General features: G+C 40.8%; 1 protein-coding gene across 2 annotated transcripts; it reads right to left on the reverse strand.

Moving 5' to 3' along the window:
• Window positions 1-798: 798 nt before the first annotated feature.
• LOC122741055 (zinc finger protein 850-like) lies at window positions 799-22,963 on the reverse strand. 2 transcript variants are annotated; one of them, XM_043984106.1, is made up of 5 exons: window positions 22,903-22,963; window positions 22,198-22,285; window positions 9,687-9,813; window positions 8,686-8,781; window positions 799-4,261 (listed from the first exon to the last, which is right to left on the reverse strand). In XM_043984106.1, the coding sequence occupies exons 1-5, from the start codon at window positions 22,905-22,907 to the stop codon at window positions 1,827-1,829; spliced, it is 2,751 nt and encodes a 916-aa protein (XP_043840041.1). In that variant the 5' UTR covers window positions 22,908-22,963; the 3' UTR covers window positions 799-1,826. The 2 variants fall into 2 exon arrangements, with proteins under 2 accessions (XP_043840041.1, XP_043840042.1); XM_043984107.1 differs by lacking the exon at window positions 22,903-22,963 and adding an exon at window positions 22,699-22,862.
• Window positions 22,964-24,682: the final 1,719 nt, after the last annotated feature.

The following is a 24,682-nucleotide window of genomic DNA, read 5'->3' on the forward strand; positions in this document are numbered from 1 at the left end:
ATAAGCAACATCAAGAACACAGCTCAGAACATGATACAAGCAAAATCAAAAATTCTTTGTCTCGCCAGGCTCATGAGATGACAAGAGGTCATCCATAAGTTTATTGCATGCCATTTGTCCAGAGATCAAAGTTAATATCAAGGCTCTGTCAATACCACTCCCCACTCAGGACCCTCTGCCTTAGCCACAATAACCTCTCCCTCTCCCTCCCTGAAGGCCAATAGGAGGACAACACTAAATCTTTACCCCTTTAGAAGCTTCTGCAGAAGGAATGGATTACCTCTTCCCATGGGGGCTAAATAAAGACTCTCTGAACTGCATCTAGGGACTCAGAATCACAGTGTAGTTACCTGGGAGATCTTCCCACACTTCTTATATTCATGAGGAATCTTTAATGTAAGGGGCCTAAAATTCTAGCTATGATGTGTAAAATCTAATGAATGGTTGCCTTAAATTAGAAAATGTATAGCACCAATCTTTGGGCATTAAGTATTTATTAAAGTATATTAGGGTTTAGTAAAGAGAAACACATGGATAAAGACTTAGATCTGCCTGCTCTCCCTAATATGCCTCTCCTGCCGCCAAGCCGAAGTCTCCAACCCAAAAGGCCCACTCGTTCCTCAGCTTCTCCCAGAAACCTCCTGAGAAACCAGAAACAGGGCCGTCCACACACACAGCTCCAAGCAAATTGGCTGGTAGCTCTGATTGACAGGTCCCACAGGTGGTTCTATAGATATAACTTCCAAATGCTGAGGTCACATGGTTTCTAAATCACATGCTTTCTCTTCATGGCAGAGCTTCCCTGCAATATCTCTCCCAGCAGGGGGTGTCATTCCAATTCTCACACTACTATGAATTCTCTGATGGACATAAAGTAGTATCCTCATTTTAAAGGTCTTCAAAGCTACGTGCATTACACTCAAAAGATTTCTCTCCAGAATGAAATCTTTGATGCTGAGAAAGTTGTGTTCTCAGTCTGAAGGCCTTTCTACATTCATTACATTCATAAAGTCTCTCTCCAGAATGAATTAGATGATGTTCAGTAAGATCTACATTCAGGCAGAAGGATTTCCCTCATACAATACATTCATAAGGTTTCTCTCCAGTATGAATTCTTTGAAGTTGAATAAGATGCAAGTTGTTTTGAAAGGCCTTCACACACTCCTCACATACATAAAGAATTTTTCCATTATGAATTCCCCAATGGAATCTAAGTTGTATCTACTTCCTAAAGGCCTTCCAACATTCACTACATTCATAAGGTTTCTCTCCATATGAATTCTTTTTTTTTTTATGGGGCAATGGGGTTAAGTGACTTGCCCAGGGTCACACAGCCAGTAAGTGTCAAGTGTCTGAGGCCGGATTTGAACTCAGGAACTCCTGAATCCAGGGCCAGTGCTTTATCCACTGCGCCACCTAGCCACCCCTCCATATGAATTCTTTGATGTAGAATAAAAGCTGAGTTGCAGAGGAAAACCTTCCCACACTTCTCAGATTCATAAAGAATGTCTCTGGTGTGAATTTCTGATGTACAGTAGGTTCTAACTCCTGAAGGTCTCTAAACATTCACTACAGTCAAAATGTTTCTCTCCAGAATGAGTCTTCTGATGCACAGAGAATTGTGCCTTCCTCCAGAAGGCTTACCCATATTCACTAGATTCATAAGGTTTCTCTCCAGTATGAATTCAATAATTTTTAATAAGATCTGAGTTGTGATAAGTCAGTCCACACTCCTTACATTTATGAGGAATCTCTTCAGGATGAATTCTCTGATAGGCATAAAGTCATACCTTCAGTCTAAATATCTTCCCATATGCATTACACTCTTAGGGCTTCTTTTGTGTATGAATTCTTTGATGTTGAATAAGTTGAAACCTCAGTCTAAAGGGCTTCCCACATTTATCACATTCATAGGGTTTCTCTCCAGTATGAATGCTCTGATGTTGAGTAAGATTTACAGTACGGCAGAAGGCCTTCCCACATACACTGCATTCATAAGGTTTCTCTCCAGTATGAATTCTTTGATGTCGAATAAGGTCAGAGTTGTAGGGGAAAGCTTTCCCACACTCCTTACATTCATAAGGAATCTCTCCAGTATGAATTCTCCGATGCACAGTAAGTAGTGTTTTCCTCTTGAAGGCCTTCCCACATTCATTACATTCATAAGGGTTCTCTCCAGTATGAATTCTCTGATGTTTAATAAGATCTGAGTTGTGATAAAAGGCTTTCCTACATTCTTTACATTCATAAAGACCCCTTAAAGGATGAATTCTCTGATGCACAGTAAGTTGTTTCTTACTCCTGAAGGCCTTCTGACATTCACTACATTCATAAGGTTTCTCTCCAGTATGAATTCTCTGATGCACAGTAAGATGTTGCTTCCTTCTAAAGACCTTCCCACATAAACTACATTTATAAGGTTTCTCTCCAGTATGTATTCTTTGATGACGAATAAGTTCTGAGTTATAGGGGAAAGTCTTCCCACACTCCTTACATGTATAAAGACCCTTGCCAGTGTGAATTCTCTGATGCACAGTAAGTAGTGTCTTACTCCTGAATGCCTCTGCACATTCATTACATGCGTAAGGTTTCTCTCCAGTATGAATTCTTTGATGTACAATAAATGCTGAGTTGTAGAGGAAAGCCTTCCCACACTCCTTACATTCATAAACAATATCTCCAGTATGAATTCTCTGATGCATGGTAAGATGTGCCCTCCTCCTGAAGGCCTTTCTACAGTCACTGCATTCATAGGATTTTTCTCCAGTATGAATTCTCTGATGTTTAATAAGATCTGAGTTGTGATAAAAGGCTTTCCTACATTCTTTACATTCATAAAGACCCCTTAAAGGATGAATTCTCTGATGCACAGTAAGTTGTTTCTTACTCCTGAAGGCCTTCTGACATTCACTACATTCATAAGGTTTCTCTCCAGTATGAATTCTCTGATGCACAGTAAGATGTTGCTTCCTTCTAAAGACCTTCCCACATAAACTACATTTATAAGGTTTCTCTCCAGTATGTATTCTTTGATGACGAATAAGTTCTGAGTTATAGGGGAAAGTCTTCCCACACTCCTTACATGTATAAAGACCCTTGCCAGTGTGAATTCTCTGATGCACAGTAAGTAGCGTCTTACTCCTGAATGCCTCTGCACATTCATTACATGCATAAGGTTTCTCTCCAGTATGAATTCTTTGATGTACAATAAATGCTGAGTTGTAGAGGAAAGCCTTCCCACACTCCTTACATTCATAAACAATGTCTCCAGTATGAATTCTCTGATGCATGGTAAGATGTGCCCTCCTCCTGAAGGCCTTTCTACAGTCACTGCATTCATAGGATTTTTCTCCAGTATGAATTCTCTGATGTTTAATAAGATCTGAGTTGTGATAAAAGGCTTTCCTACATTCTTTACATTCATAAAGACCCCTTAAAGGATGAATTCTCTGATGCACAGTAAGTTGTATCTTACTCCTGAAGGCCTTCTGACATTCACTACATTCATAAGGTCCCTTACCAGTATGAATTCTTTCATGTCGAGTATGATGTGCCTTCAGCCTGAAGGCCTTCCCACATTCACTACATGTATAAGGTTTCTCCCCAGCATGAATTCTCTGATGCACATTAAGTTGTGTCTTCCTCCTGAAGGCCTTCCCGCAATCACTACATTTATAGGCTTTCTCTCTAGTATGAGTTATTGGAGGCTGAATAAAATCTGAGTTGCAATCAATCTCCTTACATTCATAAGTAATCTCTCCAATGTGAATTCTCTGATGAAATGTAAATTGTGTCTTACTCCTGAAAGCCTTCCAACATTCATTACATTCATAACGTTTCTCTCTACTCTGATGTTCAAAAAGTTCTGAGTTGCAAAAGAAAGCCTTCCTGTATTCCTTACATTCATGAGTATGAATTCTCTGATGGACATAAAGTTCTGTCTTCTGCCTAAAGGCCTTCCCACATTCACTACATTCAAAAGGTTTCTCTCCAGTATGAATGCTCTGATGTCGAGTAAGATTTGCCTTCTTATTGAAGGCCTTCCCACATATATTACATTCATAAGGTTTCTCTCCAGTATGAATTCTTTGATGTCGAATAAGTTCTGAGTTCCAGTGGAAAGCCTTCCCACACTCTTTACATTCATAAAAAAACTCTCCAGTATGAATTCTTTTATGCACAGCAAGATGTCGCTTGCTCCAAAAGAACTTCCCATATTCACTACATTCATAAGGTTTTTCTCCAGTAAATTCTTTGCTCTCTGAAAAAAACAAAAAAGAACTGATTAACTTGGCCTTTTCTTTCCTTTCCCAAAGGTCTTAGTTGCCCACACTTAGGGCTATTCTCTTGCCTTCCCACTTGGGAAGGCTTGTCTGACTGGTCTTTCACTAAGGGTCACAGTATAAATAATTAATTGTGATTTGAGGTTTTTATGACCCCATCTTTTGGCTAGAATTAAAAAAAACCTGGCCAGCAATGCAAGGTGCTCCACCCACTGGTTGTAGCCGTCATTATGGTACTGGCCGCTCACATCATCACTAGTCACTGATGCCTATGTGGGCCTGGCAAAATTATAATGACTGGAAGCCCAGTGAGGGCAGTCATGTGACCGTCAGTCAGGGCTGCCAGCCAATTAGCTTGGGGTTGTGTGTGGACAGCTTGGGGTCGGCTGGGAAGGAGAAGGGAGTTTTGCCATTCTGGTGTGGAGCTGGGAAAAGGCAGGATGTGGCTGTGTGTTCTGCTGAGCCCTGGGCGGCGGTGTGATTCAGGTTGTATTGTTTCCCTTCCCTCATTCTTTTTTTTCCCTTTCCCTTAATTCTACTGATCTTGCTTGTGTTTTTAAATTCGTTCTTGTTAATAAACCCTGTTCTGTCCTTGAGGGAGGCTGTTAGTCTCCTTCCTTGCCCCAATATTGTGGCGAGCCGCCTAGCTAACACTCCCCAATTGGAATTTGGGCCCTACAACAGTTTATCTTATTTGAAAGTGTGATGACTCAAAGGTAACATATGGAAATAAACTGACTTAAAATGAAATTATCTGGATGGATTTATAAGCCTTCATTCTACTGCAAATGGTTTACATTTGAATGGGATAAGGAAAGGAAAGGAAAGACCATCTATGAAAAGTATAAGATTTTGAAAACTTACAAATTTATCCTTACTATCCTAGATGAATATAGGAAAGGAAAAGACAGAAGAACAGAAAGAAAAAGGAGAATTGATGAGTTTAGATTAAGGAGGAAGGAGAGGGATAGGAAATAAACAGAGTAAAGAAGTATGATGAAAGGGAGTCATATCAGACAACTGTCATAAATTTCCTCTAAAAAGTTAACATATCTATTTTATAAGGAATTGATTAAAATTTTAAAAGCAACAAGAGGGGGCAGCTAGGTGGCGCAGTGGATAAAGCACTGGCCCTGGATTTAGGAGGACCTGAGTTCAAATCCGGCCTCAGACACTTGATACTTACTAGCTGTGTGACCCTGGGCAAGTCACTTAACCCCCATTGCCCCGCAAAAAAAAAAAAAAAGCAACAAGAAAGTTATTTTTATGAGATATTAATTATCTCAAATATTACTCAAACTCTAGTAATCAAAGAAGTAAAACTGAAAACGATTTGTAAATATCTAATAGTCATCTGATTAGCAAAAATATTTTAAAAGGATAACCAATTTGGGCTGAAATAGATAATTAAGTTTCTGCTACCATTTTCCTGAAAATTAACATATTATTTCAGCTAGAGACTCTTCAAACCCTTTGACCCAATTATCCCACTATTAGGTCTCCATCCTCAAAATGTTATTGAAAGTGTTTGGGGGTTCTTCCTCCAGGCACTAGCTGTCTTGGGTCAGTCCATCTGCAAGGCTGGGGACAAGATGTCGCTGGGAGCGAGCTCTGGGACTGGTGGTGGCAGCCGCTTGGAGCAGGGCTCATGGGCCTGGGACGGTCACATGGAAGGCAGGGAGTGGCCTGGGGACACCCATCAGCAAGAATTTTGCTGCCCTCTTGGAAGAGTGCAAGATTTTTGTCCCAGAGGATGATGATGATGATTAGTGGGGTGCAGCGGCCACCCAGAGGGGACAACTGGCCCTCTCCCCGCCTGAAGCCTCTGTAGTGGCAATGCTCTTTCTCCATCAGCAGAGGGCCCCCCCCCGCTCCGTGATCAGCATTCCCTGCATGACCCAGTGTGTACATAGCCTTGTTAGCCCAAGCTCCCTTGCCCTCTGTGAAGGCCAAGCCGCAGCCCCAGAGCACTTGAACTATGAATAAATAGCACTTTGTGACTGAAAAAAAAATTGTTTTGGGGGAGACTTATGACCTGTATCAGGGGGCTAGCTCACCCAAAAAATTGGAGGCTCGTTGTCACCTTGGTGACTGTCCCCCTGGAGTAAGAGAAGACTGGTCTTTTGTATTTTTACCAGACAAAAGGGAGGGAGATAGGGAGGGGGTTTGGGAATAATGGTGCATCAGTAAGATGTGCAGCACTCATACATATCTTGTTTGTTTGTTTTTTTAGTGAGTCAATTGGGGTTAAGTGACTTGCCCAGGATCACACAGCCAGTAAGTGTTAAGTGTCTGAGGCCGGATTTGAACTCAGGTCCTCCTGACTCCAGGGCCAGTGCTCTATCCACTGCGCCACCTAGCTGCCCCCATACATATCTTGCACATCAGTGTACCAGGGTCATGTTCCTCAATACCCATTCCTAAGGTGGGAGGCAGAGCTGTCTCTCTGCTGGGAGAGTTCAAGGATTCCTTGGGGGGGTTGGGATCTTTAGGCTTCTTGGGGTCCCACTGCATTCCCATAACAAAAAGCAAACAAAGATCTCTCTTGAAAATACTAACATCTTTTTGTGAAACGGCAAAATGTTAGAAAACCTATAGGTCAAATGATAAGGTTAGGGATAAACAAGTCCTGTCATATGAAAATGATTGTGCCTTTACAAACCTGATTCCAAAGCATAAGAAGAGGATGACATAATGATGTGGGCTGGAATTTGGGGTCAAATTGATTGTGAGTCATCCCAAAAGAATTACAAGACTCAGCACTTTTTCAGGTCAGTGCTATCAGACTTGTTCCAATTTGTCCCTTAATTCTCCTTTCTCTTAAAGTTGTTTGTTTCTTTTTGGCTACATTCAATTTTCTCCTTACTCCCTTCTCTCAATTTGTCAAAATTTCCTGACCCATCTATAACCTCCCAGAGGTTACCGACACCACACCTGCGTCCTCATGGGTGTCCATTAGAACAGCAAAGAATCCAATCCAGGGCATCCCCCAGACCACTGGGACTTGCCAACAGGGCAATTCATTTCTTCCCTTTTCAGGAAAAAAAGAAATCCCTCAGGGTAAATCACTTGATCCCGGATCAATGAGAAATACCCCAGCTCGCTTTGGTGTGCCCGCCGGCCGGACTCCCAAATGAGCCAAAAACCTGGGTGCAGGAGTTAAGGCAGATCCCAAACTTACTTTAATGAGATCTCACCCCACTGAGTCTGGGACTTGAAGTCACATGGGGCACCAAATGATGTGGGCTAGAATTTGGGGTAAAATTGATTGTGAGTCGTCCCAAGAGAATTACAAGACTCAGTGACTCAGTTTACCAAATTTTATTGCAATACTGTGAGTGACCACAGGAAGAGAACCAGAATATTGGAAAGGTATCTCTCAAATAGTGAAAGAAAAGACAGTTATATTTATAGTATAGATAAATTGATTATCAGTCTCATTATAATAATCTCCACCTTGGGGAAGTACAGGGGAGGGCCTGTCCTACTCATTATACTATTCTCCACCTAGGGGTGTTACAAGGGAGGGCTTATCCTAATTTGGAGTTCCTAGGGTCCAAAGCCAACCCCTGAGGTGGGTACCTTTTTCAGTGGAGGTGTGTTTTGGGGGTTTACATGTCATAAGGTGAATCTGGGGACAAATTTGGCCTTTTCTGCGCATGTCTCTTTCTGATTCCCGTGGCTAGTTTCAAAATAGAATCATTTTTCATTAGAATTTCTATAGGTTGTCTTTTTCCTTTATTGTTATTTTGACCTGACCCGTTCTGATCCGTTATGGACGTTGATCACTATGGGTAAGAGAACCTAACATAAGTTATCCATTAACTGGGATCTAACTCCCTTTTGGAGGTAATATCTGTATTAGAGCTTGGGTCTTAGGTTTTTCTATTAACCCTTTTTTGCCTCCTACATCAATATTACATGATAGATTGAAGAAAGAGAAATTAAGTTAAAATTACATATTTTATAACGTAATAGCAGCAAAGAAACAATCATAAAAACAACAAAAAAGAAAATATCAGAAAGAGATTCAGAAGCAAAAGGGCATATTGTTAATATTTTAAATAATGTACTTTTTTAGAAAGGGAGGATCAATTGATGGAAGTGAGACAGGAGAATGCCTCCTTAAGATGAACTTCAATGAAAAGAAGAGAAATAAATATCTATCTACCTTATACTGAGGCAACAACTATTTTTGAGAGTGGAGGTACATGTGAGTAAAGAGGTGCAAAAAATGTAACTTCTTTGAGTTAAAAAATTAAGCTTTAAAGATTTAGCTCCTCTCAACAGGCCTGAAAACTTTAAAAAGACCAACTTGTTCAACATTTTATAAGACTGACCTAAAATGACCAACAGAGCTGGATTTTACAATGACCCATTGGCTTAGTTTTGATGTAGTCACCTGAACAGCTGCTTCCTGGGATATCTGCCTCTGGCATCCAAGATGCTTCTTTTCTTTCCAACTGGCAAATGACATCTGGCTTGGAAATGGCAAATCCTGTTTATTAAAAATGAAAAAGTGCTAGGGACAGTCATCTCAGAATTCTAAAGAACAGAGAGAATAAATATTCCTCCCGATGCTTTCCATAACAGGTTGGAAATAAGGGTGCAGAACTTTTACCAACAGGGGCACTGGCAATGTTAGCTCATTATGTCAGAGATCCGCTCCCCCCAACCATGGAGGGCTCAATAGGCAGATTGGAGGGAAAAGTAGGGGTTTTTGTTTGTTTATTTGGGGGGGAGATGCATTCATAAAACTTCTAAAAGAATTCAAACATTGTTCAATTTCTCTTTTTTGGGTTTTTTTTGTTGTTTTGGGTTTTTTTGTTTTGTTTTGGTGGGGCAATGAGGGTTAAGTGACTTGCCCAGGGTCACACAGATAGTAAGTGTCAAGAGTCTGAGGCCAGATTTGAACTCAGGTCCTCCTGACTCCAGGGCCAGTGCTTATCCACTGTGCCACCTAGCCGCCCCCCCCCAATTTCTTTTTGAGGAAAAAAAAAGTATGCCTGCTAGGAACACCCCAAGGATTGTACAAAGGACCACTGAAGGATATTAGGTATTATGAGTGAATGGGTTAGAGAGTAGGACCAAGGAAAAACAGTTGATTTGACTCACTCCATACTCAGACAATGAAAACATTTTGTGTATGATGAAACCTACACTGGGATTAAATAGAAAAACCTTGGATTTGAAGCAACAGAGAGGGGAAGACACATTCTCAAGGATAACAACAAATCCCAGAAGTCAGTTTCCAGGCATAGTAAGCATAAGTAGTATAAGTATTCTGCCTCTTGGCTACATAGGGATTAGGAATATCTTCCTTTTGTATGCAAAGAATTACTGTTAAAATCTTGAAAGCTGTCTTAATATATATCAAGAGTCTGCAGGAACAGGTGTTCTTACCCAAAGAGACAAGGTTCCTATAGTTCTCCAGCATCACATCCCTGTACAACTTTTTCTGAGATAGGTTCAAATATAACCACTCCTCCCAGTTGAATTCCACAGCCACATCCTGGAATGTCACCAATTCCTGAAACACCAAAAGTATTTGTGTTTACCCAGGTATAGCTCTGTTATGAAGTTCAAATGTGTAAGAAAAACGACTCCTGCTCAATAATTCTCTGGAACTCAGTGGCGGTGATGTGTCAAAGGCTCATTTATTGTCATTCTCTTGAGAATGGGCAACCCAGTGTGCAGCTGGTGGGTGCAAAGAATGGGGGCTCGCAGACACCGTTTTAAACCCTAGTCTCTAACTCGAATGGACACTTACTTCCCTTTTTTTTTTTTTTTTTAGTGAGGCAATTGGGGTTAAGTGACTTGCCCAGGGTCACACAGCTAGTAAGTGTTAAGTGTCTGAGGCCAGATTTGAACTCAGGTCCTCCTGACTCCAGGGCTGGTACTCTATCCACTGTGCCACCTAGCTGCCCCTCTTACTTCCCTTTTTGATCACTGACCCAACTACTCAAGGGTTACAATCTACATGTAAAAACTAGCTAACCAGAATGCAGTATTCCTAACCCTAATTTCCATAGTTATTCTTTGGGTTCTTAGCCAATGGGGGAGGTGATACAGGAACAATTCTTCAATCGTCCCTTATATGGACATACATAGCTCAGAAAAGGACCTAATTGAGACCAGCTCAGGGCTTCCCTGAACCATATAATTTTGTTGGGGGGGGGGGGGGGGAGAAGAACTTTTTCCTCAAACAGGTCCAGAGGAGTGTAATTTGAATGGTGACTATTATATTTTTATTGAGAGGAGACCATTTCCCATTTCCTCACAAAATATAAATCTTTGCCTGTAGGGATTGTTTTATTTTTTTTATTTGTAAGCCAGTACAGTGCCTGGTGCATAGCATTAATCCCTAAATTCCTAGAGAGCAGGGACTATTTTTGTCTTCCTTTGTATCCTCAGCACTTAACCTAGTGCCTGGTACTTAGTAGGTGCTTAATAAATGCTTACTGTTGTTAATAGATCCAATGACATCAATTTTAAATGTGCACCCATGGATCTTACTCCTGACCTCAAGCAGTAGCATGCCTAATTCCATTTCGACTTGCTGAAATAAAATAATGAAAATGAAATTGTTGAAGATAGTTATCGTGTGGCCCTAAGTCTTCTCTTCCAGGTTAAATACACCCAGTTCATTTGACCAATCAGGCTGATCTCTTCAATTAAATCACTATGGTGTTATGAAATGAATATAAATGTTCAGTACTCCTAGAGCAATAAGAGGAAATGTGAGCATGGAGTCAAGGGGCTAACATCTCTTGTATGCAATAGTATGTGGGGAAAAAAACACATTTACAACTGAAAAATTTGTTAAAGAACCATTATTGTCCAGTTCATTTATTCAGCATTGAGACTTTAGAGGGGGCAGCTAGGTGGTGCGCAGTGGATAAAAGCACCGGCCCCTGGGTTCAGGAGGACCTGAGTTCAAATCTGGCCTCAGACACTCAACAGGTACTAGCTGTGTGACCCTGGGCAAATCACTTAACCCTCATTGCCCCACAAAAAATTAAAAAAAATAAGAGTCATCTCTGATTGTGCTGAACTTTCCCTTTCAAAAAATTGAGACTTTAGAGTCCAACTTTTTCATTTTACAAGTTAGAGAAGTGAGCCCCAGAGAGGGAAAGTAACTTCCTTAAGATCAAAAAGGGAATAAATGGTGGATCTGTACTTTGGCCCCAGGTCTTCTAGACTCTAAATTCAGAGCTATTCTCACTGTACCATGCTGCTATACCCTTTCTGTGTAACAAGACCAAGACTAAAATTGAGCTTATACACAAAAACATTCATAAAAGTACTCCTTGGGATAGCAAAGAATTATTGGGTGGGCCAAAAGTCACAAAGTGGTTTCAATATTTAATAACTCCTTTTTTTTTTGTTTTTATTTTATAATACCATAGCATCATATAGAATATATGTGTATGTGTGTATATATATATATATATATACACACACACACATATATACACATGTATTGTTGAAAATTAAATATAGTTTTTATCTGCCTGATCCATACACTCATATTAACAGTATGCACACATATATACATGTTATGGACCTGGGGTACCTTAGATGTTTTCTGGGGGAATTCAAGGAACCTTCTCCTTGAGAAGCTAAACTAAAGGACAGACACACCTAAAGAGATAAGAGGCACCTGATCTGGACTGAATTAGCTCAAGGACCACCACCCTTCATTCCAGTCTCCCCCACACTTCAGGGTGATAAGATTAGGTGTAGCTGCTGCCTTTGTGGCATGAGGGTGACTGAGATGGCTTAAGAGATGGGAGCCGCCTCTCGCCCAACTTCCCCCAGCCACTACCAGTGGGGACAACCCTCCCCCAATGAGGGCACTTTCCACAGTCAGATGATCACCTCATCAGACCACCATGGATTCTCTATAAAAGTATTTGGCTGTCTCCTGCTCAAGGAGATAGGTATCTCAGAGAGCCACACCTTTGTGCCATGCCTTCTCCCCATGAGAAGTCCAAGCACTTCTCTCTTGGTTTCCTTTCCCTAGCACCTAAATAAACTATTATTTTCCTCTAATTGTGTGCAAGAGGGTATAATTCTTTAAAGATAAATTCCTAAAAACCCCTACCCCAAAATTCCCACCAATTTCCCCCATAACAATACATATATCTAAGAAAACAAAAACGAACAAAAAAACCTAGCTAACTGCACTTGGTTTTCTTCATTTTACACTATAAATACCAGACATAATTTTTGGTAATCAATCCCAATGAAATGATAAAGAGAGCTCTGTGAATCAACTGATGCTTCTCTCTGAAACTGTGTGTACTCAGAATAAAGACTGAAAGATTTTAACCACAAAATCATGAGTGATGTTTGATTCTTCCCACAAATTAATACTGAAACCAGCCAAAGGAGAACCAAGTGACACAAAGGAAAAAATTAAAGATCACTACAATATTTTATACATTTTTCCTTCTCTGAATGCTTAAGGCCTCTAAGGATTCTCATGGAAATTTTTTTTTTTTTGGTGAGGCAATTGGGGTTAAGTGACTTGCCATGGGTCACACAGCTAGTAAGTGTTATGTGTCTGAGGCCGGATTTTGAACTCAGGTCCTCCTGAATCCAAGGCCAGTGCTCTATTCACTGTGCCACCTAGCTGCCCCCACTCATTCATTCTATAGTAGTTTCTTTTTTGTTGTTTTTTTTTGTTTGTTTGTTTGTTTTGCAGGGCAATGGGAGTTAAGTGACTTGCCCAGGGTCACACAGCTAGTAAGTGTCAAGTGTCTGAGGCCAGATTTGAACTCAGGTCCTCCTGAATCCAGGGCCAGTGCTTTATCCACTGTGCCATCTAGCCGCCCTCTCTCATGGAAATTTAATCTTGACTTCCCTGTAGTACTGACATGCCAATTCCACCGTTTGTCTTGGAGTAAAAGGCAAGAAATAGAGAGCAGGCTCAAGTTACTTATCAACCCTTTGGATACCTGGCTCTAACACACTCAATATGATCCATGCAAAGTTGCTTCCTCCCCCAAATGTCAGTTTTCTTATCTGTAAAATGGATATGTTAACATCTATAAGTTTTTTGAAGGAAAATGTTTTTAAATCTTAAATCAGAATATAAATATTTGATGCTATTACTCCAGTTCTCCTGCATCACTCAATCACAAAAGCAAGATTAACACTGATTATACCTTAACCTTGAATGAGTGAACACATGAATATGTAAAACTTCGGTGAAGAAGGCACTAAAAACACACAAAGCATTCCATATAAAGAATGTCATGCCTTATACCAAGAGGTCAAAATAGGTACATGATTTACACATACAGGGTGATACCATAAGCAAATTAGGAGGGTATGGAATAGTTTATCTATAATATCTATGATAAGGGAAGAATTTAGGATTAAAAAATATGAGAACATTACTAAATATAAAATAGGTAATTTTGGTTATATAAAATTAAAAAGTTTTTGAATAAACAAAACCAATGCAACTAAAATTATATGGAAATCAGAAAACTGAAAAAAAATTTGCAACAAGTATCACTGATAAAGGCCTCATTTCTCAAATATATAGAGAATTTAGTCAAATCTATAAAAATATAAGTCATCTCCCAACTGACAAATGGTCCAAGGATATGAACAGGCAGTTTTCAGACAAAGAAATCAAAACTATCTATAGTCATATAAAAAATGCTCTGAATTACTATTGATTCAATGCAAATTAAAACAACTCTGAGGTACCACCTCACACCTATCAGACTGGCTTATATGACATAAAAGGAAAATGATGGATGTAGGAGGAGATGTGGAAAAACTGAAACACTACTGCATTGTTGATGGAGTTATGGTCTGATCCAACCATTCTGGAGAACAATTTGGAACTATGCCCAAAGAGCTATAAAACTGTGCATAACCTTTGACCCCACAATACCACTTCTAGGTCTATATCCCCAAAACACCCAAAAAAGGAGGGGGGAGAGGCCCTTTTTGTACAAAAATATTTATAACAGCTCTTTTTGTGGTGGCTAAGAATGAGAAATCAAAGGGATGCCCATCAATTGGGGAATGGCTAAACAAGCTGTTTTATTAATTGTAATGCAATATTTGTGTGCTATGAGAAATGTCAAGCATGATGATTTCAGGAAAACCTGGAAAGACTTACATGAACTGATGCAAAGTAATGTGAACAGAACCAGGAGAACATTGTACACAGTAATAGCAATATTGTATGAGAAAGAACTGTGAATCACTTAGCTATTCTCAGCAATACAATGATCCAAGACAATCCCAAAGGACTAATGAAGAAGCATACTAATAGCCTCCAGAGAAAGAACTGATATTGATTGAACACAGACTGAAGTATGCTATTTTTCACTTTTTTTCATTCTTTTTCTTTTGTTTGAGTCTTCCACAAAATGACTAACATGGAACTGTTTTACATGACTGCATATGCATAACCTATATCTGATAACTTACCATCTCAGGGAAGGAGAGATATTATTTGGAACTCAAAACTTTTTTTTAAAAATGTTAAAAATTGTTTTAACATGTAATTGGGGGGAGAGAATAAATTATATGTATGTGTGTGTGTGTCTAACATGTGCTGGGCTAAGCTCTGGGGTCATAAAGGAAAATAAAATACTCCCTACCCATTAGAAGTCTACATCCCCGGGGCAGCTAGGTGGTGCAGTGGATAGAGCACCGGCCCTGGAGTCAGGAGTACCTGGGTTCAAATCCGGCCTCAGACACTTAACACTTACTAGCTCTGTGACCCTGGGCAAGTCACTTAACCCCAATTGCCTCACTTAAAAAAAAAAAAAAGAAGTCTACATCCTGGTGGAAACAGTGTGCATACATACAGTATTACAAATACAAACCATAAGAAGTGTGAGATGGAGCTAAAATGGCAAACTTTCCTAATATTCACCTCCTAAAAACTTTAAAATAGTGCAACAAATCAAATTCAGCCATGGTACAACCAACCAAAGGTCAGGATGTGACAGTTTTCTATTCCAAGACAATTTAGGGGGTCAGAAAGAACTGTGTGATAAAGGTGGGGGCTGGCTCACAGTGGACATGGCAGAAACAGCAGCTTTGGACCCTGGAGGTGTTGACAGAGGCAGCAGCAGTAGCTGTTCAGTGAGTTCTCTTCATCCAGAGACAGCCAGGTGACCAGACAATCAGAAAGAGATTACATGGATCTGCTCTACAAGTACTGGGTTTGGGAGTGGGGGCTGGAGGCCACTTGGCAACTCCACGCTGCATCACTCAATTTTGGGATCATAGCTGCAGAACGGAGACAAGCCCCTGGGGAACAAGGAAACTGGGGCCCTGGTCATAATTCCAGGGTGGAGAAAAAGCAGGGGCCCTCCTTCCCGGTCACAACTCCAAGGAAGAGCGAGAAGAGCACTGGTGCTTGCAATCCCAAGATGTCATAATAGAATTTAATAAAGGGAAACTGAGGCACAGAATTTAAAGCTATATAAGTTTATTAGCAGGGCACAAGCCAATTAATAAAGTGAATCAAACGGCTACTTTAGTGGGGTCAGTGACCAAGAGGAGGAGGCACCGCTCCTTTTTTTTTTTTTTTTTTTTAGTGAGGCAATGGGGGTTAAGTGACTTGCCCAGGGTCACACAGCTAGTAAGTGTTAAGTGTCTGAGGCCGGATTTGAACTCAGGTACTCCTGACTCCAGGGCCGGTGCTCTATCCACTGAGCCACCTAGCTGCCCCCACAGCTCCTTTTTAAATGTTTCATCTAGGAACACCTGTTCCTAGAAGAAACAAAGGGGGGAATGTGATGAAATAATGGGATTTAGCAGATACTCAAAGACCCACCTGGAGATTAATCTATACTGATTGAATCAAGTGAGAGTGATTGGCTGCTGATGAAGCCTACTTCAAGTTAATTGGATTGTATTCACCCCTGGCTAGCCCTTAAGAAGGTATTGTTCTCAGAAACTAGACTGTGAACTCAACTTGAGAACACCTTCAAAGCCAATGGATTTGGATGATGCCAACCAATCACTTTGAAGCAGTGTGTAAGGACCGCCTCTGTTCCAGATCTATAAAAAAGCTTCCACAAACAGCTTGCTAGTGAGTTCCTGATTAAAGCAGACTCGTGGAGGAGGACTTCAGGAAGAACCCAACCAGGCTGGAACTCTAGGCTAGGTAGGACTTCTTTTTCTTAACTCCTTGTGAATACCTCTATGCTTTAATAAATGTTTAATGCCTAAAGACTGGTGATGAAGCTTCTGATTTAAGGCGACCACAATTTAGATTTTAAACATCACATAAAGCATAGAATAAAAAAAAAGAACTGGCTAGGTGAGGAAAATAATACAATTAGTTATAGGGTTGGCAACATCACGGGGGTGAGGGCGATGTACTTGGTTACATTAAGAAGAGCAGGTTAACACTTACATGGGGCTAGCAACCACCCCTCTCTGTCATAGAAGAATAATTGATTTATGGGATCCACTGCATGCTGAAGCCATTGATAGTGAACCAGGTAAGGGAAATTATTTTTCTATTATATTAATAACCAATTATTAAATTAGGATTAAGCCTTTTTCTCTTTATTTCCTCATTCAGGGACCAGCCTCAGTAGGCCAGTCAATCAGTCTCCAAAGCACATTGCTGACAGACGAGACTGCCCAAATCCAATAGGAACATCATCAATCTTGGGCAGGACCCCACCCAAATAAAAGACTTTACTTCTCTTTAGAGTCTAAACAGATCTAATATAGATGAATCCTAACCCTAAAACATTAAGCTTATGCCCTTGTTCCCCTCCATTAGAGCTTAAGGAAAACCAGCTCATGAAGGAGAAAAACAACCAGGTCAGTCTGGGTACAGATGGATTCTTTTGTCCAGATTGCTGGAGGCAGCTGAGTCCCATGAAAAAGTCAAGTTCTCAGCAGGAGGAGCTAAGACTTCCTCATTGGAAAGTCAACCCCCTCACTAACTGTTCACCAAGAAAAGCTGGTTTTTACCTGTCAGGGGCACCCCCCCTTTCCAAAGATATTTAAGCATTCAATGATCTTCAAGGTTTTGTCTTTGCTTATTGAAACCACTAGCCATCAATTTATTGCTTATCAGCAATAAAAGACTAATTAATAAATTGATTATCAATTATCCAGAAACTCTGTCTCTTGGGTTTTTCATTCATTTCACAGGGAAAAGAGACTCCCTGGCTCCTAGGAGGGAGATAGGACTTTCCTTAACTGTACAAGAACAGGCAAGGACAGACAATATATCTCCTACAGGTAGCTATAGGACTAACTCAGAGTGAAAGCTAGATTTCTGGGACTAAGAAATGTTCATTGTTTGAATCTACCTGCAAGATTAAAGATAGTAGGCCAGATTCCCTGCTATGTACCCATGTCCCTCAAGAATAATAGATTTCTACTATTGATTAAAGAAATGAAAATTAAAACAACTCTGAGGTACCACCTCATACCTATCAGATTAGTTAATATGACCAAAAAGGAAAATGATGAATGTATATGTGGAAAAACTGGGACATTAATGCTCTGTTAGAGTCATGAACTAATCCAACCATTCTGAAGAACAATTTGGAATTATACCCAAAGAGCCATGGAACCGTATATACCCTTTAACCCAGCAATACCACTACTAGGTCTGTATCATAAAGAGGTAATAAAAAGGGGAAAGGACGCACATATACAAAAATATTTATAGCTAATCTTTTTGTGGTAGCAAGGAATTGGAAATTGAGGGGATGCCCATCAATTGAGGAATAGCTGAACAAGCTGTGGTATATGAATGTGATGGAATACTATTGTACTATAAGAAATGATGAGCAGGCAAATTTCAGAAAAACCTGCAAAGACTTATATGAACTGATGCTGAATGAAGTGAGCAGAACCAGGAGAACATTGTATACAGTAACAGCAACATTGTGTGATAATCGACTGGGATAGACTTAGCTCTTCTTAGCAATACAAGGATTCAAAGCAATTTCAAAAGCTCATGATAGAAAATGCTCTCCACATCCAGAAAAGGAACTATGAAGTCTGAATGCAGATTGAAGCATACTATTTTCACTTTATTGTTTTTTTTCTTTCTTATAGTTTTTCCCTTTTCTTCTGATTCTTCTTTCACAACATGACTAATATGGAAATATGTTTAACATGATTATACACATATAACCTATATCAGACTGCTTGCTGTCTTGGGGAAGGGGGGAGGGAAGGGAGAACAATTTGGAATTCAAAATCTTGCAAAAATGAATGTAGAAAACTATCTTTACATGTAGTTGGAAAAAATAAAATACTATTAAAGGGAAAAAATAATAATAGATTTCCTTGAAACAAGGAGAGCAGTGATTATCAGGAGAACTGAACTTCTAAACTTAGCTCCTAGGCAAAGAGACAAAGAAATGTGTCTTGATCAATCATACAAAATGGGGCAGTAATACAGAGTAGTATCAATTACAGAATAGAATCAATTATAAAGTGATACGGAATCAATTTAATTTCTTCAAAGGGAGTAGGGCCCCTTCCTAGGTAAGGACCAGAATCCTAACTAAGAGAACACTGATCACACCCCACTGCAGATCATACTACTTTGGAAGCACCAAAAACATAGAGAATTACAGACCTAGCTGTGAAAAGAGTAGAGGAAAATCCTGAATCTTGGGACAAGCTTAACAAGAATTCCTAAAAGAGCCACAGAGAGAGTTAAAAAGAAGAGCAAGGGCAGTTAGGTGGCGCAGTGGATAGAGCACCGGCCCTGGAGTCAGGAGTACCTGAGTTCAAATCCGGCCTCAGACACTTAACACTTACTAGCTGTGTGACCCTGGGCAAGTCACTTAACCCCAATTGTCTCACTAAAAAAAAAAAAAAACAGAACTGAACAATATGTTGTTTACAAGAAACATACCTGAAATAGAAAGATATACACATTTAAAATAAGAGGCTTGAGCAGAATCTGTTATGTCTATTACACTTTAGCTGAAATAAATAAGGCAGGGGTTGTAATCATGATCTCAAACAAAGAAAAAACAAAAATAAATGTAATTAAAAGAGACAATCAGGGAAACTACATCTTGCTAAAAGGTACCATAAACAATGAAGTAATATCAATATCAGATATATATGCACCAAATGACACAGCATTCAATTTTTTTAAAAGGAAAAGTTAAGTGAGTTACAGGAGAAAATAAAAAGTAAAACTATACTAGTGGGAGACCTCAACTTTCCCTTCTCAGAACTAGATAAATCTAAACACAAAACAAATAAGAAAGAAATTGAGGGGAATAGAATTCTAGAAAAGTTAGCTATAATAGACCTCTGGATAAAAGTGAATGGAAACAGAAAGGAAATGCCTTTTTTTCAGCTGTACATGGCACCTTCACAAAAATCACCATATATTTGGGCAAATACAGAAGAGCAGAAATATTAAATGCATCCTTTTCAGATCATAATGCAAAGAAAATCACATTCAATAAAGGGCCTTTACAGCATAGATTAAAACATAATTGAAAACTAATCCTAAAGAATGTGGGAGTCAGGGGCAGCTAGGTGGTGCAGTGGATAGAGCACCGGCCCTGGAGTCAGGAGTATCTGAGTTCAAATTTGGCCTCAGACACTTAACACTTACTAGCTGTGTGACCCTGGGCAAGTCACTTAACCCTAATTACCTCACTAAAAAAAAAAGAAAGAAAAAAAAGAATGTGGGGGTCAAAGAAACAATCAGTAATTTCATGAAAGATACTAACAACAATGAAATAACATACTAAAATTTGTGAGATGCAGCCAAAGTAACATTTACAGAAAAAGTTATATCTCTAAATTCTTAAAGCAATAAAAGGGAGAAAGAATAAGTCAATAAATTGGGCATGTAATTTTAAAAAGAAAAAAAGAAGAAAAATGAATGAGGGGCAGCTAGGTGGCGCAGTGGATAAAGCACCGGCCCTGGATTTAGGAGTTCCTGAGTTCAAATCCGGTCTCAGACACTTGACACTTACTAGCTATGTGACCCTGGGCAAGTTACTTAACCCCATTGCCCCGTAAAAATAAATAAATAAATAAAAATGAATGAAAAATCTCCAATTAAACATCAAAACAGAAATCCAAAAAATCAAAAGCAAGGTTAACAAAATTGAAAGTAGAAAAGCCATTTAACTAATAAATAAAATTAAGAGCTGGTTTAATGTTAAACCAATAAAATAGATAAACTAATGGTTAATTTGATTTTTTTAAAGAAAGAAAATCAACTTACAATTATTGAAAATGAAAAGGATGACTATCACCAATTAAGATGAAATTAAAGCAATTATTGGGAGCTATTTTGCCCAAAAATGTGCCAATAAAAGTGAAAATCCAAGCGAAATGGATAAATTTTTACAAAATAGGAATCAGTGTTGTATTTTGTCAAAAAAATTTTTCCTGCATTCATTGATAGAGACATGATTTTTATTGTTTTTGTTACTAACATCATTAGTAATACTTAGAGTTTCTCTGCATTCCTAGTTTAAAAATACAGCATGATTGTAATATATTATCTTGATGCTATATTGCTGTAATGTCATACTAATATTTCTTTTAAAATTTTTGCCTCAGTATTCATTATGGAAATAGGCTTGTTGCTTTCTTTCTCTGTTTTTGCTCTCCCTGGTTTAATGACCAAAACTGCATTTGAGTCACAGAAGTAATTTGTTAGGGCTAATCTTCTTTACTCATTTTTTTCAAATACTTTATATAGTATTGGAATTAATTGTTCTTTAAAACTTCAGTAGAATTCACTTGAAAATCCAGCTGGTCCTGGTTTTGGGGGTTTTTTTGTTGTTTTTTTTTAGTGAGTTTTATGGCTTTTCAATTTCCTTTTCTAAGATAGTATCACTTAAGTATTCTGTTTCCTCTTCTGCTAACCTGGGCAATTTATCTTTTCCTCAAAGAACAAATAATAGAAATGTCATGGGGTGCAGAGCACCCCAGAATTTCTCTGGGGCACACTGAGGAATCTTCTCCTTGAGAAACTAAACCAGAGGACAGATAACCTAGAGAGATAAGTGGAACCAAATCGGACTGAGCTAGCTTGGGATTCCTACCCTTCATTCTGGTCTCCCTTACCCTGGGGAGATAAATTTGGGTGTGGCTTCCGCCTTTGTGTTCTGAAGAGGGATCTGTAGCCACCCCTCACCCAATTCCTTTAGTCACTACCAGTGGGGGATGGTCCTCCACTGCTCACCCAATTCCCCCAGCTACCACCAGTGGGGGATGGTCCTCTCTCACTAAAGGAACTTTTCACGGGCAGATGGTCCACCCCCATCAGTCCTCTAAAAAGTACCTTCCGGTCTCCTGTTGGGGAGATTTGGTACCTCTGAGCCATGTGCTTTATGCCAAATCTCCCCATGAAAAGTCTAAGGATTTCTTTCAAGGTTTCCCATCCCCCACCCTTCCCTTCCCTTGCTCCTAAATAAACTATCACCTTATTCTGACTACGTTTTGTGTGCAAGAGGGTGTAATTCTTTAAAGAGGAATTCCTAAGAACCCCAACTCCTACCCCAACCCGTACCCAATTTCCCACCATATCAGAATCAACAATTTCATGATAGTAACAAGGAAATGACATACTAAAATTTTTTTCCAACATGGCTAATATGAATATGTTTCGTTTGACTTCACGTGCATAATAGATTACCCAATGCTTGCCTTCTCAATGGGTGGGAGAAGGTATGGAGGAAGGGAAAGGACTTTTAACTCAAAATTTCAAAATAAATATTTTTTAAAATTTAAATTTTTTGTTGGGGGAAGATAAATAGAAGATCTCTGTAGTATCTTTTAGCTTTAAGTTTATGATTCTCTGATGGGTTATCATTTCTATGGCTGTAGCATATGAAAAAGAAATGTATCGCATGGTTTTTGGACTAAGAATTTCAGGAAGGAAGCAATCTGCACTCACCTTTTGGGTCCTGACTGTCAGGAGTTCAGGAGTCATTTTCTCTTCCTCGGGCTCCCACCTACTGGGGAAGAGGCGACAGGAAACAGAGCTGGGGAGGAAAGAAGAACCATGAGAGCGGGGGTCATGCTGTGCATTCCCCCTAATCAGAGGCTCTAAATTCCCACTTCTCCACTGGGGTGGAGATCAGGGAGGAGGGAGTGATGTTGGATGTGAAAGGACCACAAGAAAAAAGTCATTTCTCCTCTGGAGGGGACCCTGTCTTCAGGATAACAGATCTTTAGGGACAAAACAGGAGAGCAGACACACGTGATACTTTCAGGATGGGGAGAGCACGCATCAGCAGGAGAATCAGAGAAGACTTCCTGGAGGAAGGGGAAGATACTGGGAGGAGGAGATGAGGAAGTCTGGACTAAGGACCAGATATACACAGTAAGTTCCCATGTCCTTTGACTCTGCACAAGGAGAAGGAATGAAGCCTAAGTGTATCATGTTAGGACTTACCAGGGATCACAAGCCTAGGAAGGGTCTGGGACTAGATTTGAATCCGGCTCGAACTCCAGACTCAGCCTACGCCCCGCCCAGGGCAACCCCCTTTGCCCATAGGCCAAGGTTATGCTTAGCCCGCCCTCGGACGCTCCTCAGATTCTCTGTATACTCTCCAAACAGTCCCCCACCCCCGTGCTCTTCCTGGATCTGGCTCCTCACCTCATAGTTCTGCTCTGGATAGAAAATGGAAAGCAACCACCACCAATCAATGAAGAGGCGGAGCGAGGGAGGGGCGGAAGTGACATGATGGGACTTTGTCAACCTCACTCCTATGGGCTTGGAAAATGCCTCTCAAGCGAGCACAGCCTTATGGGAATTGTGGTCTGAAGGCTGAGGCATTTTCTGCGCATGTCTGATGCTCGGCCCCTCCCATACCTGGAATGCAGTCCTGCCCCGCCCCTCCCGGCCCTTCCTGGCTTGGAGTCCAGCCTCTCCAGGATCTCCCAGCCTTGGAGCCCCGCCCCTCCCGGGGCCTCTCTGGCTTGGAGCCCCGCCCCCTGCTCTTCCCTTTCCCTCCTGCCTGGTCTTCACAGCCCCTATACCCACAAGCGGCCACGAGTCTTGGGGCCCCAGAACGGGAGGGGCCCTGGCACTCCTCTAAACCTAATCCGTCCCCGCCCTCTCCCACCCGCAGACAGTCAGCAGCAGTCCTCCAGCTCTTATTAGGCGCTTTCTGTATGCAGGGACCTTCCCCACGCCAAGGAGGAGGAGGACGCCAAGGGAAGCCCTGGGTCCCAGGAAGAAAACCCGCAGGTGCCGGGGAGGATGCCCGGGGCGCTAGCTCCCCTCCCCAGGGCTGCCAGAGACACGTGGAGGAGATGGAGGTGGGGCAGGCCAGAGGAGCAGGACACGAGTGGGCACAGGGAAGGCAGGAGAGGTCAAGGAGGCGCCGGACAACAGCCGGGCCGAAGGACCCCAGGAGGTTGGCCTTGGCTGGAAGCTCTGTTGGGAAAAGGCTGAGGACCAGAACAGGTCCCTGTTTGGGGGTCGGTGGCAGGAGAAGTGACCAGGCCCGGAAGGCAGAGCCTCTCCATCCCTTCTGGGCTTCTGTTTTCTCTGCTCTGGGGAGTGTCTAGCTGTGCTTGGAGGATGCAGGTCATCTGGCCTGGACAATGGAGGACACGGACGCGTGTGTGCCCAGTGCTTTACAGGGATTTTCTCCTGTGGTCCTCCCGACAAGCTGGGCAGCAAGTGCTGGTGTAGTCCCCATTTTATAGATGTGGGGACCAAGGTGAAGTGACTGACCCGTGGTCAACAGGGATTTGGAAACTGCAAATACTGTTTGTTGAAAATGGAAAAGGAATCTCAGAACCAGACATGAAGTACTTCTTCCAACTCTTAGTAGAAAGGTGGGGGAATAAGGGTGCAGAATGTATCTTATACCATCAAGGGCACTATCTATGTATGAAAAGTTTTTATTTTTATTTTTTCCATTAGGAAGGGTTTAATGGGCTGGCTGGAAGGAGAGACAGGGTTTTTTGTTTGTTTGTTTTTCTTGGTTTTGTCTTTTTTATTTTTTTTTGGTGAGAGAGTGGAAGGGTAGAAGAGAACTGACATTAAAAAGAATCCATAAAACTTAATAAAATAATTCCAAACTAGATCAAGCTCCTTTAGATAAAATGTAGGCATACCCCAAAGGTAGTACAAAGGACCCCTGAAGAACAATCTATATTATGGGAAAATGGGTTACAGAGTGAGACTTAGAAAATACAGTTCAGGGGGCGGCTAGGTGGTGCAGTGGATAGAGCACCCGCCCTGGAGTCAGGAGTATCTGAGTTCAGATCTGGCCTCAGACACTTGACACTTACTGGCTGTGTGACCCTGGGCAAGTCACTTGACCCCCATTGCCCCGCCCAAAAAAAAAAAAAGAAAGAAAGAAATAATAGAACAAACAACACAAAGAACATTTATTGAGTCAAAGTACTTAACCCCCACCTAG

Source organism: Dromiciops gliroides, chromosome 2, assembly GCF_019393635.1.
Source record: "Dromiciops gliroides isolate mDroGli1 chromosome 2, mDroGli1.pri, whole genome shotgun sequence".
Lineage (NCBI taxonomy): Eukaryota > Metazoa > Chordata > Mammalia > Microbiotheria > Microbiotheriidae > Dromiciops > Dromiciops gliroides.

Bases quoted from the DNA above. Each gene is read 5' to 3' on its own strand.
- LOC122741055 (XM_043984106.1), bottom strand. The intron at 8,782-9,686 runs GTAAGAACACCT...TTTAATAAACAG, and splicing joins TAGGAACCTTGTCTCTTTGG to GATTTGCCATTTCCAAGCCA. The intron at 4,262-8,685 runs GTGACTACATCA...TGTTTTTTTCAG, and splicing joins CCCAGGAAGCAGCTGTTCAG to AGAGCAAAGAATTTACTGGA.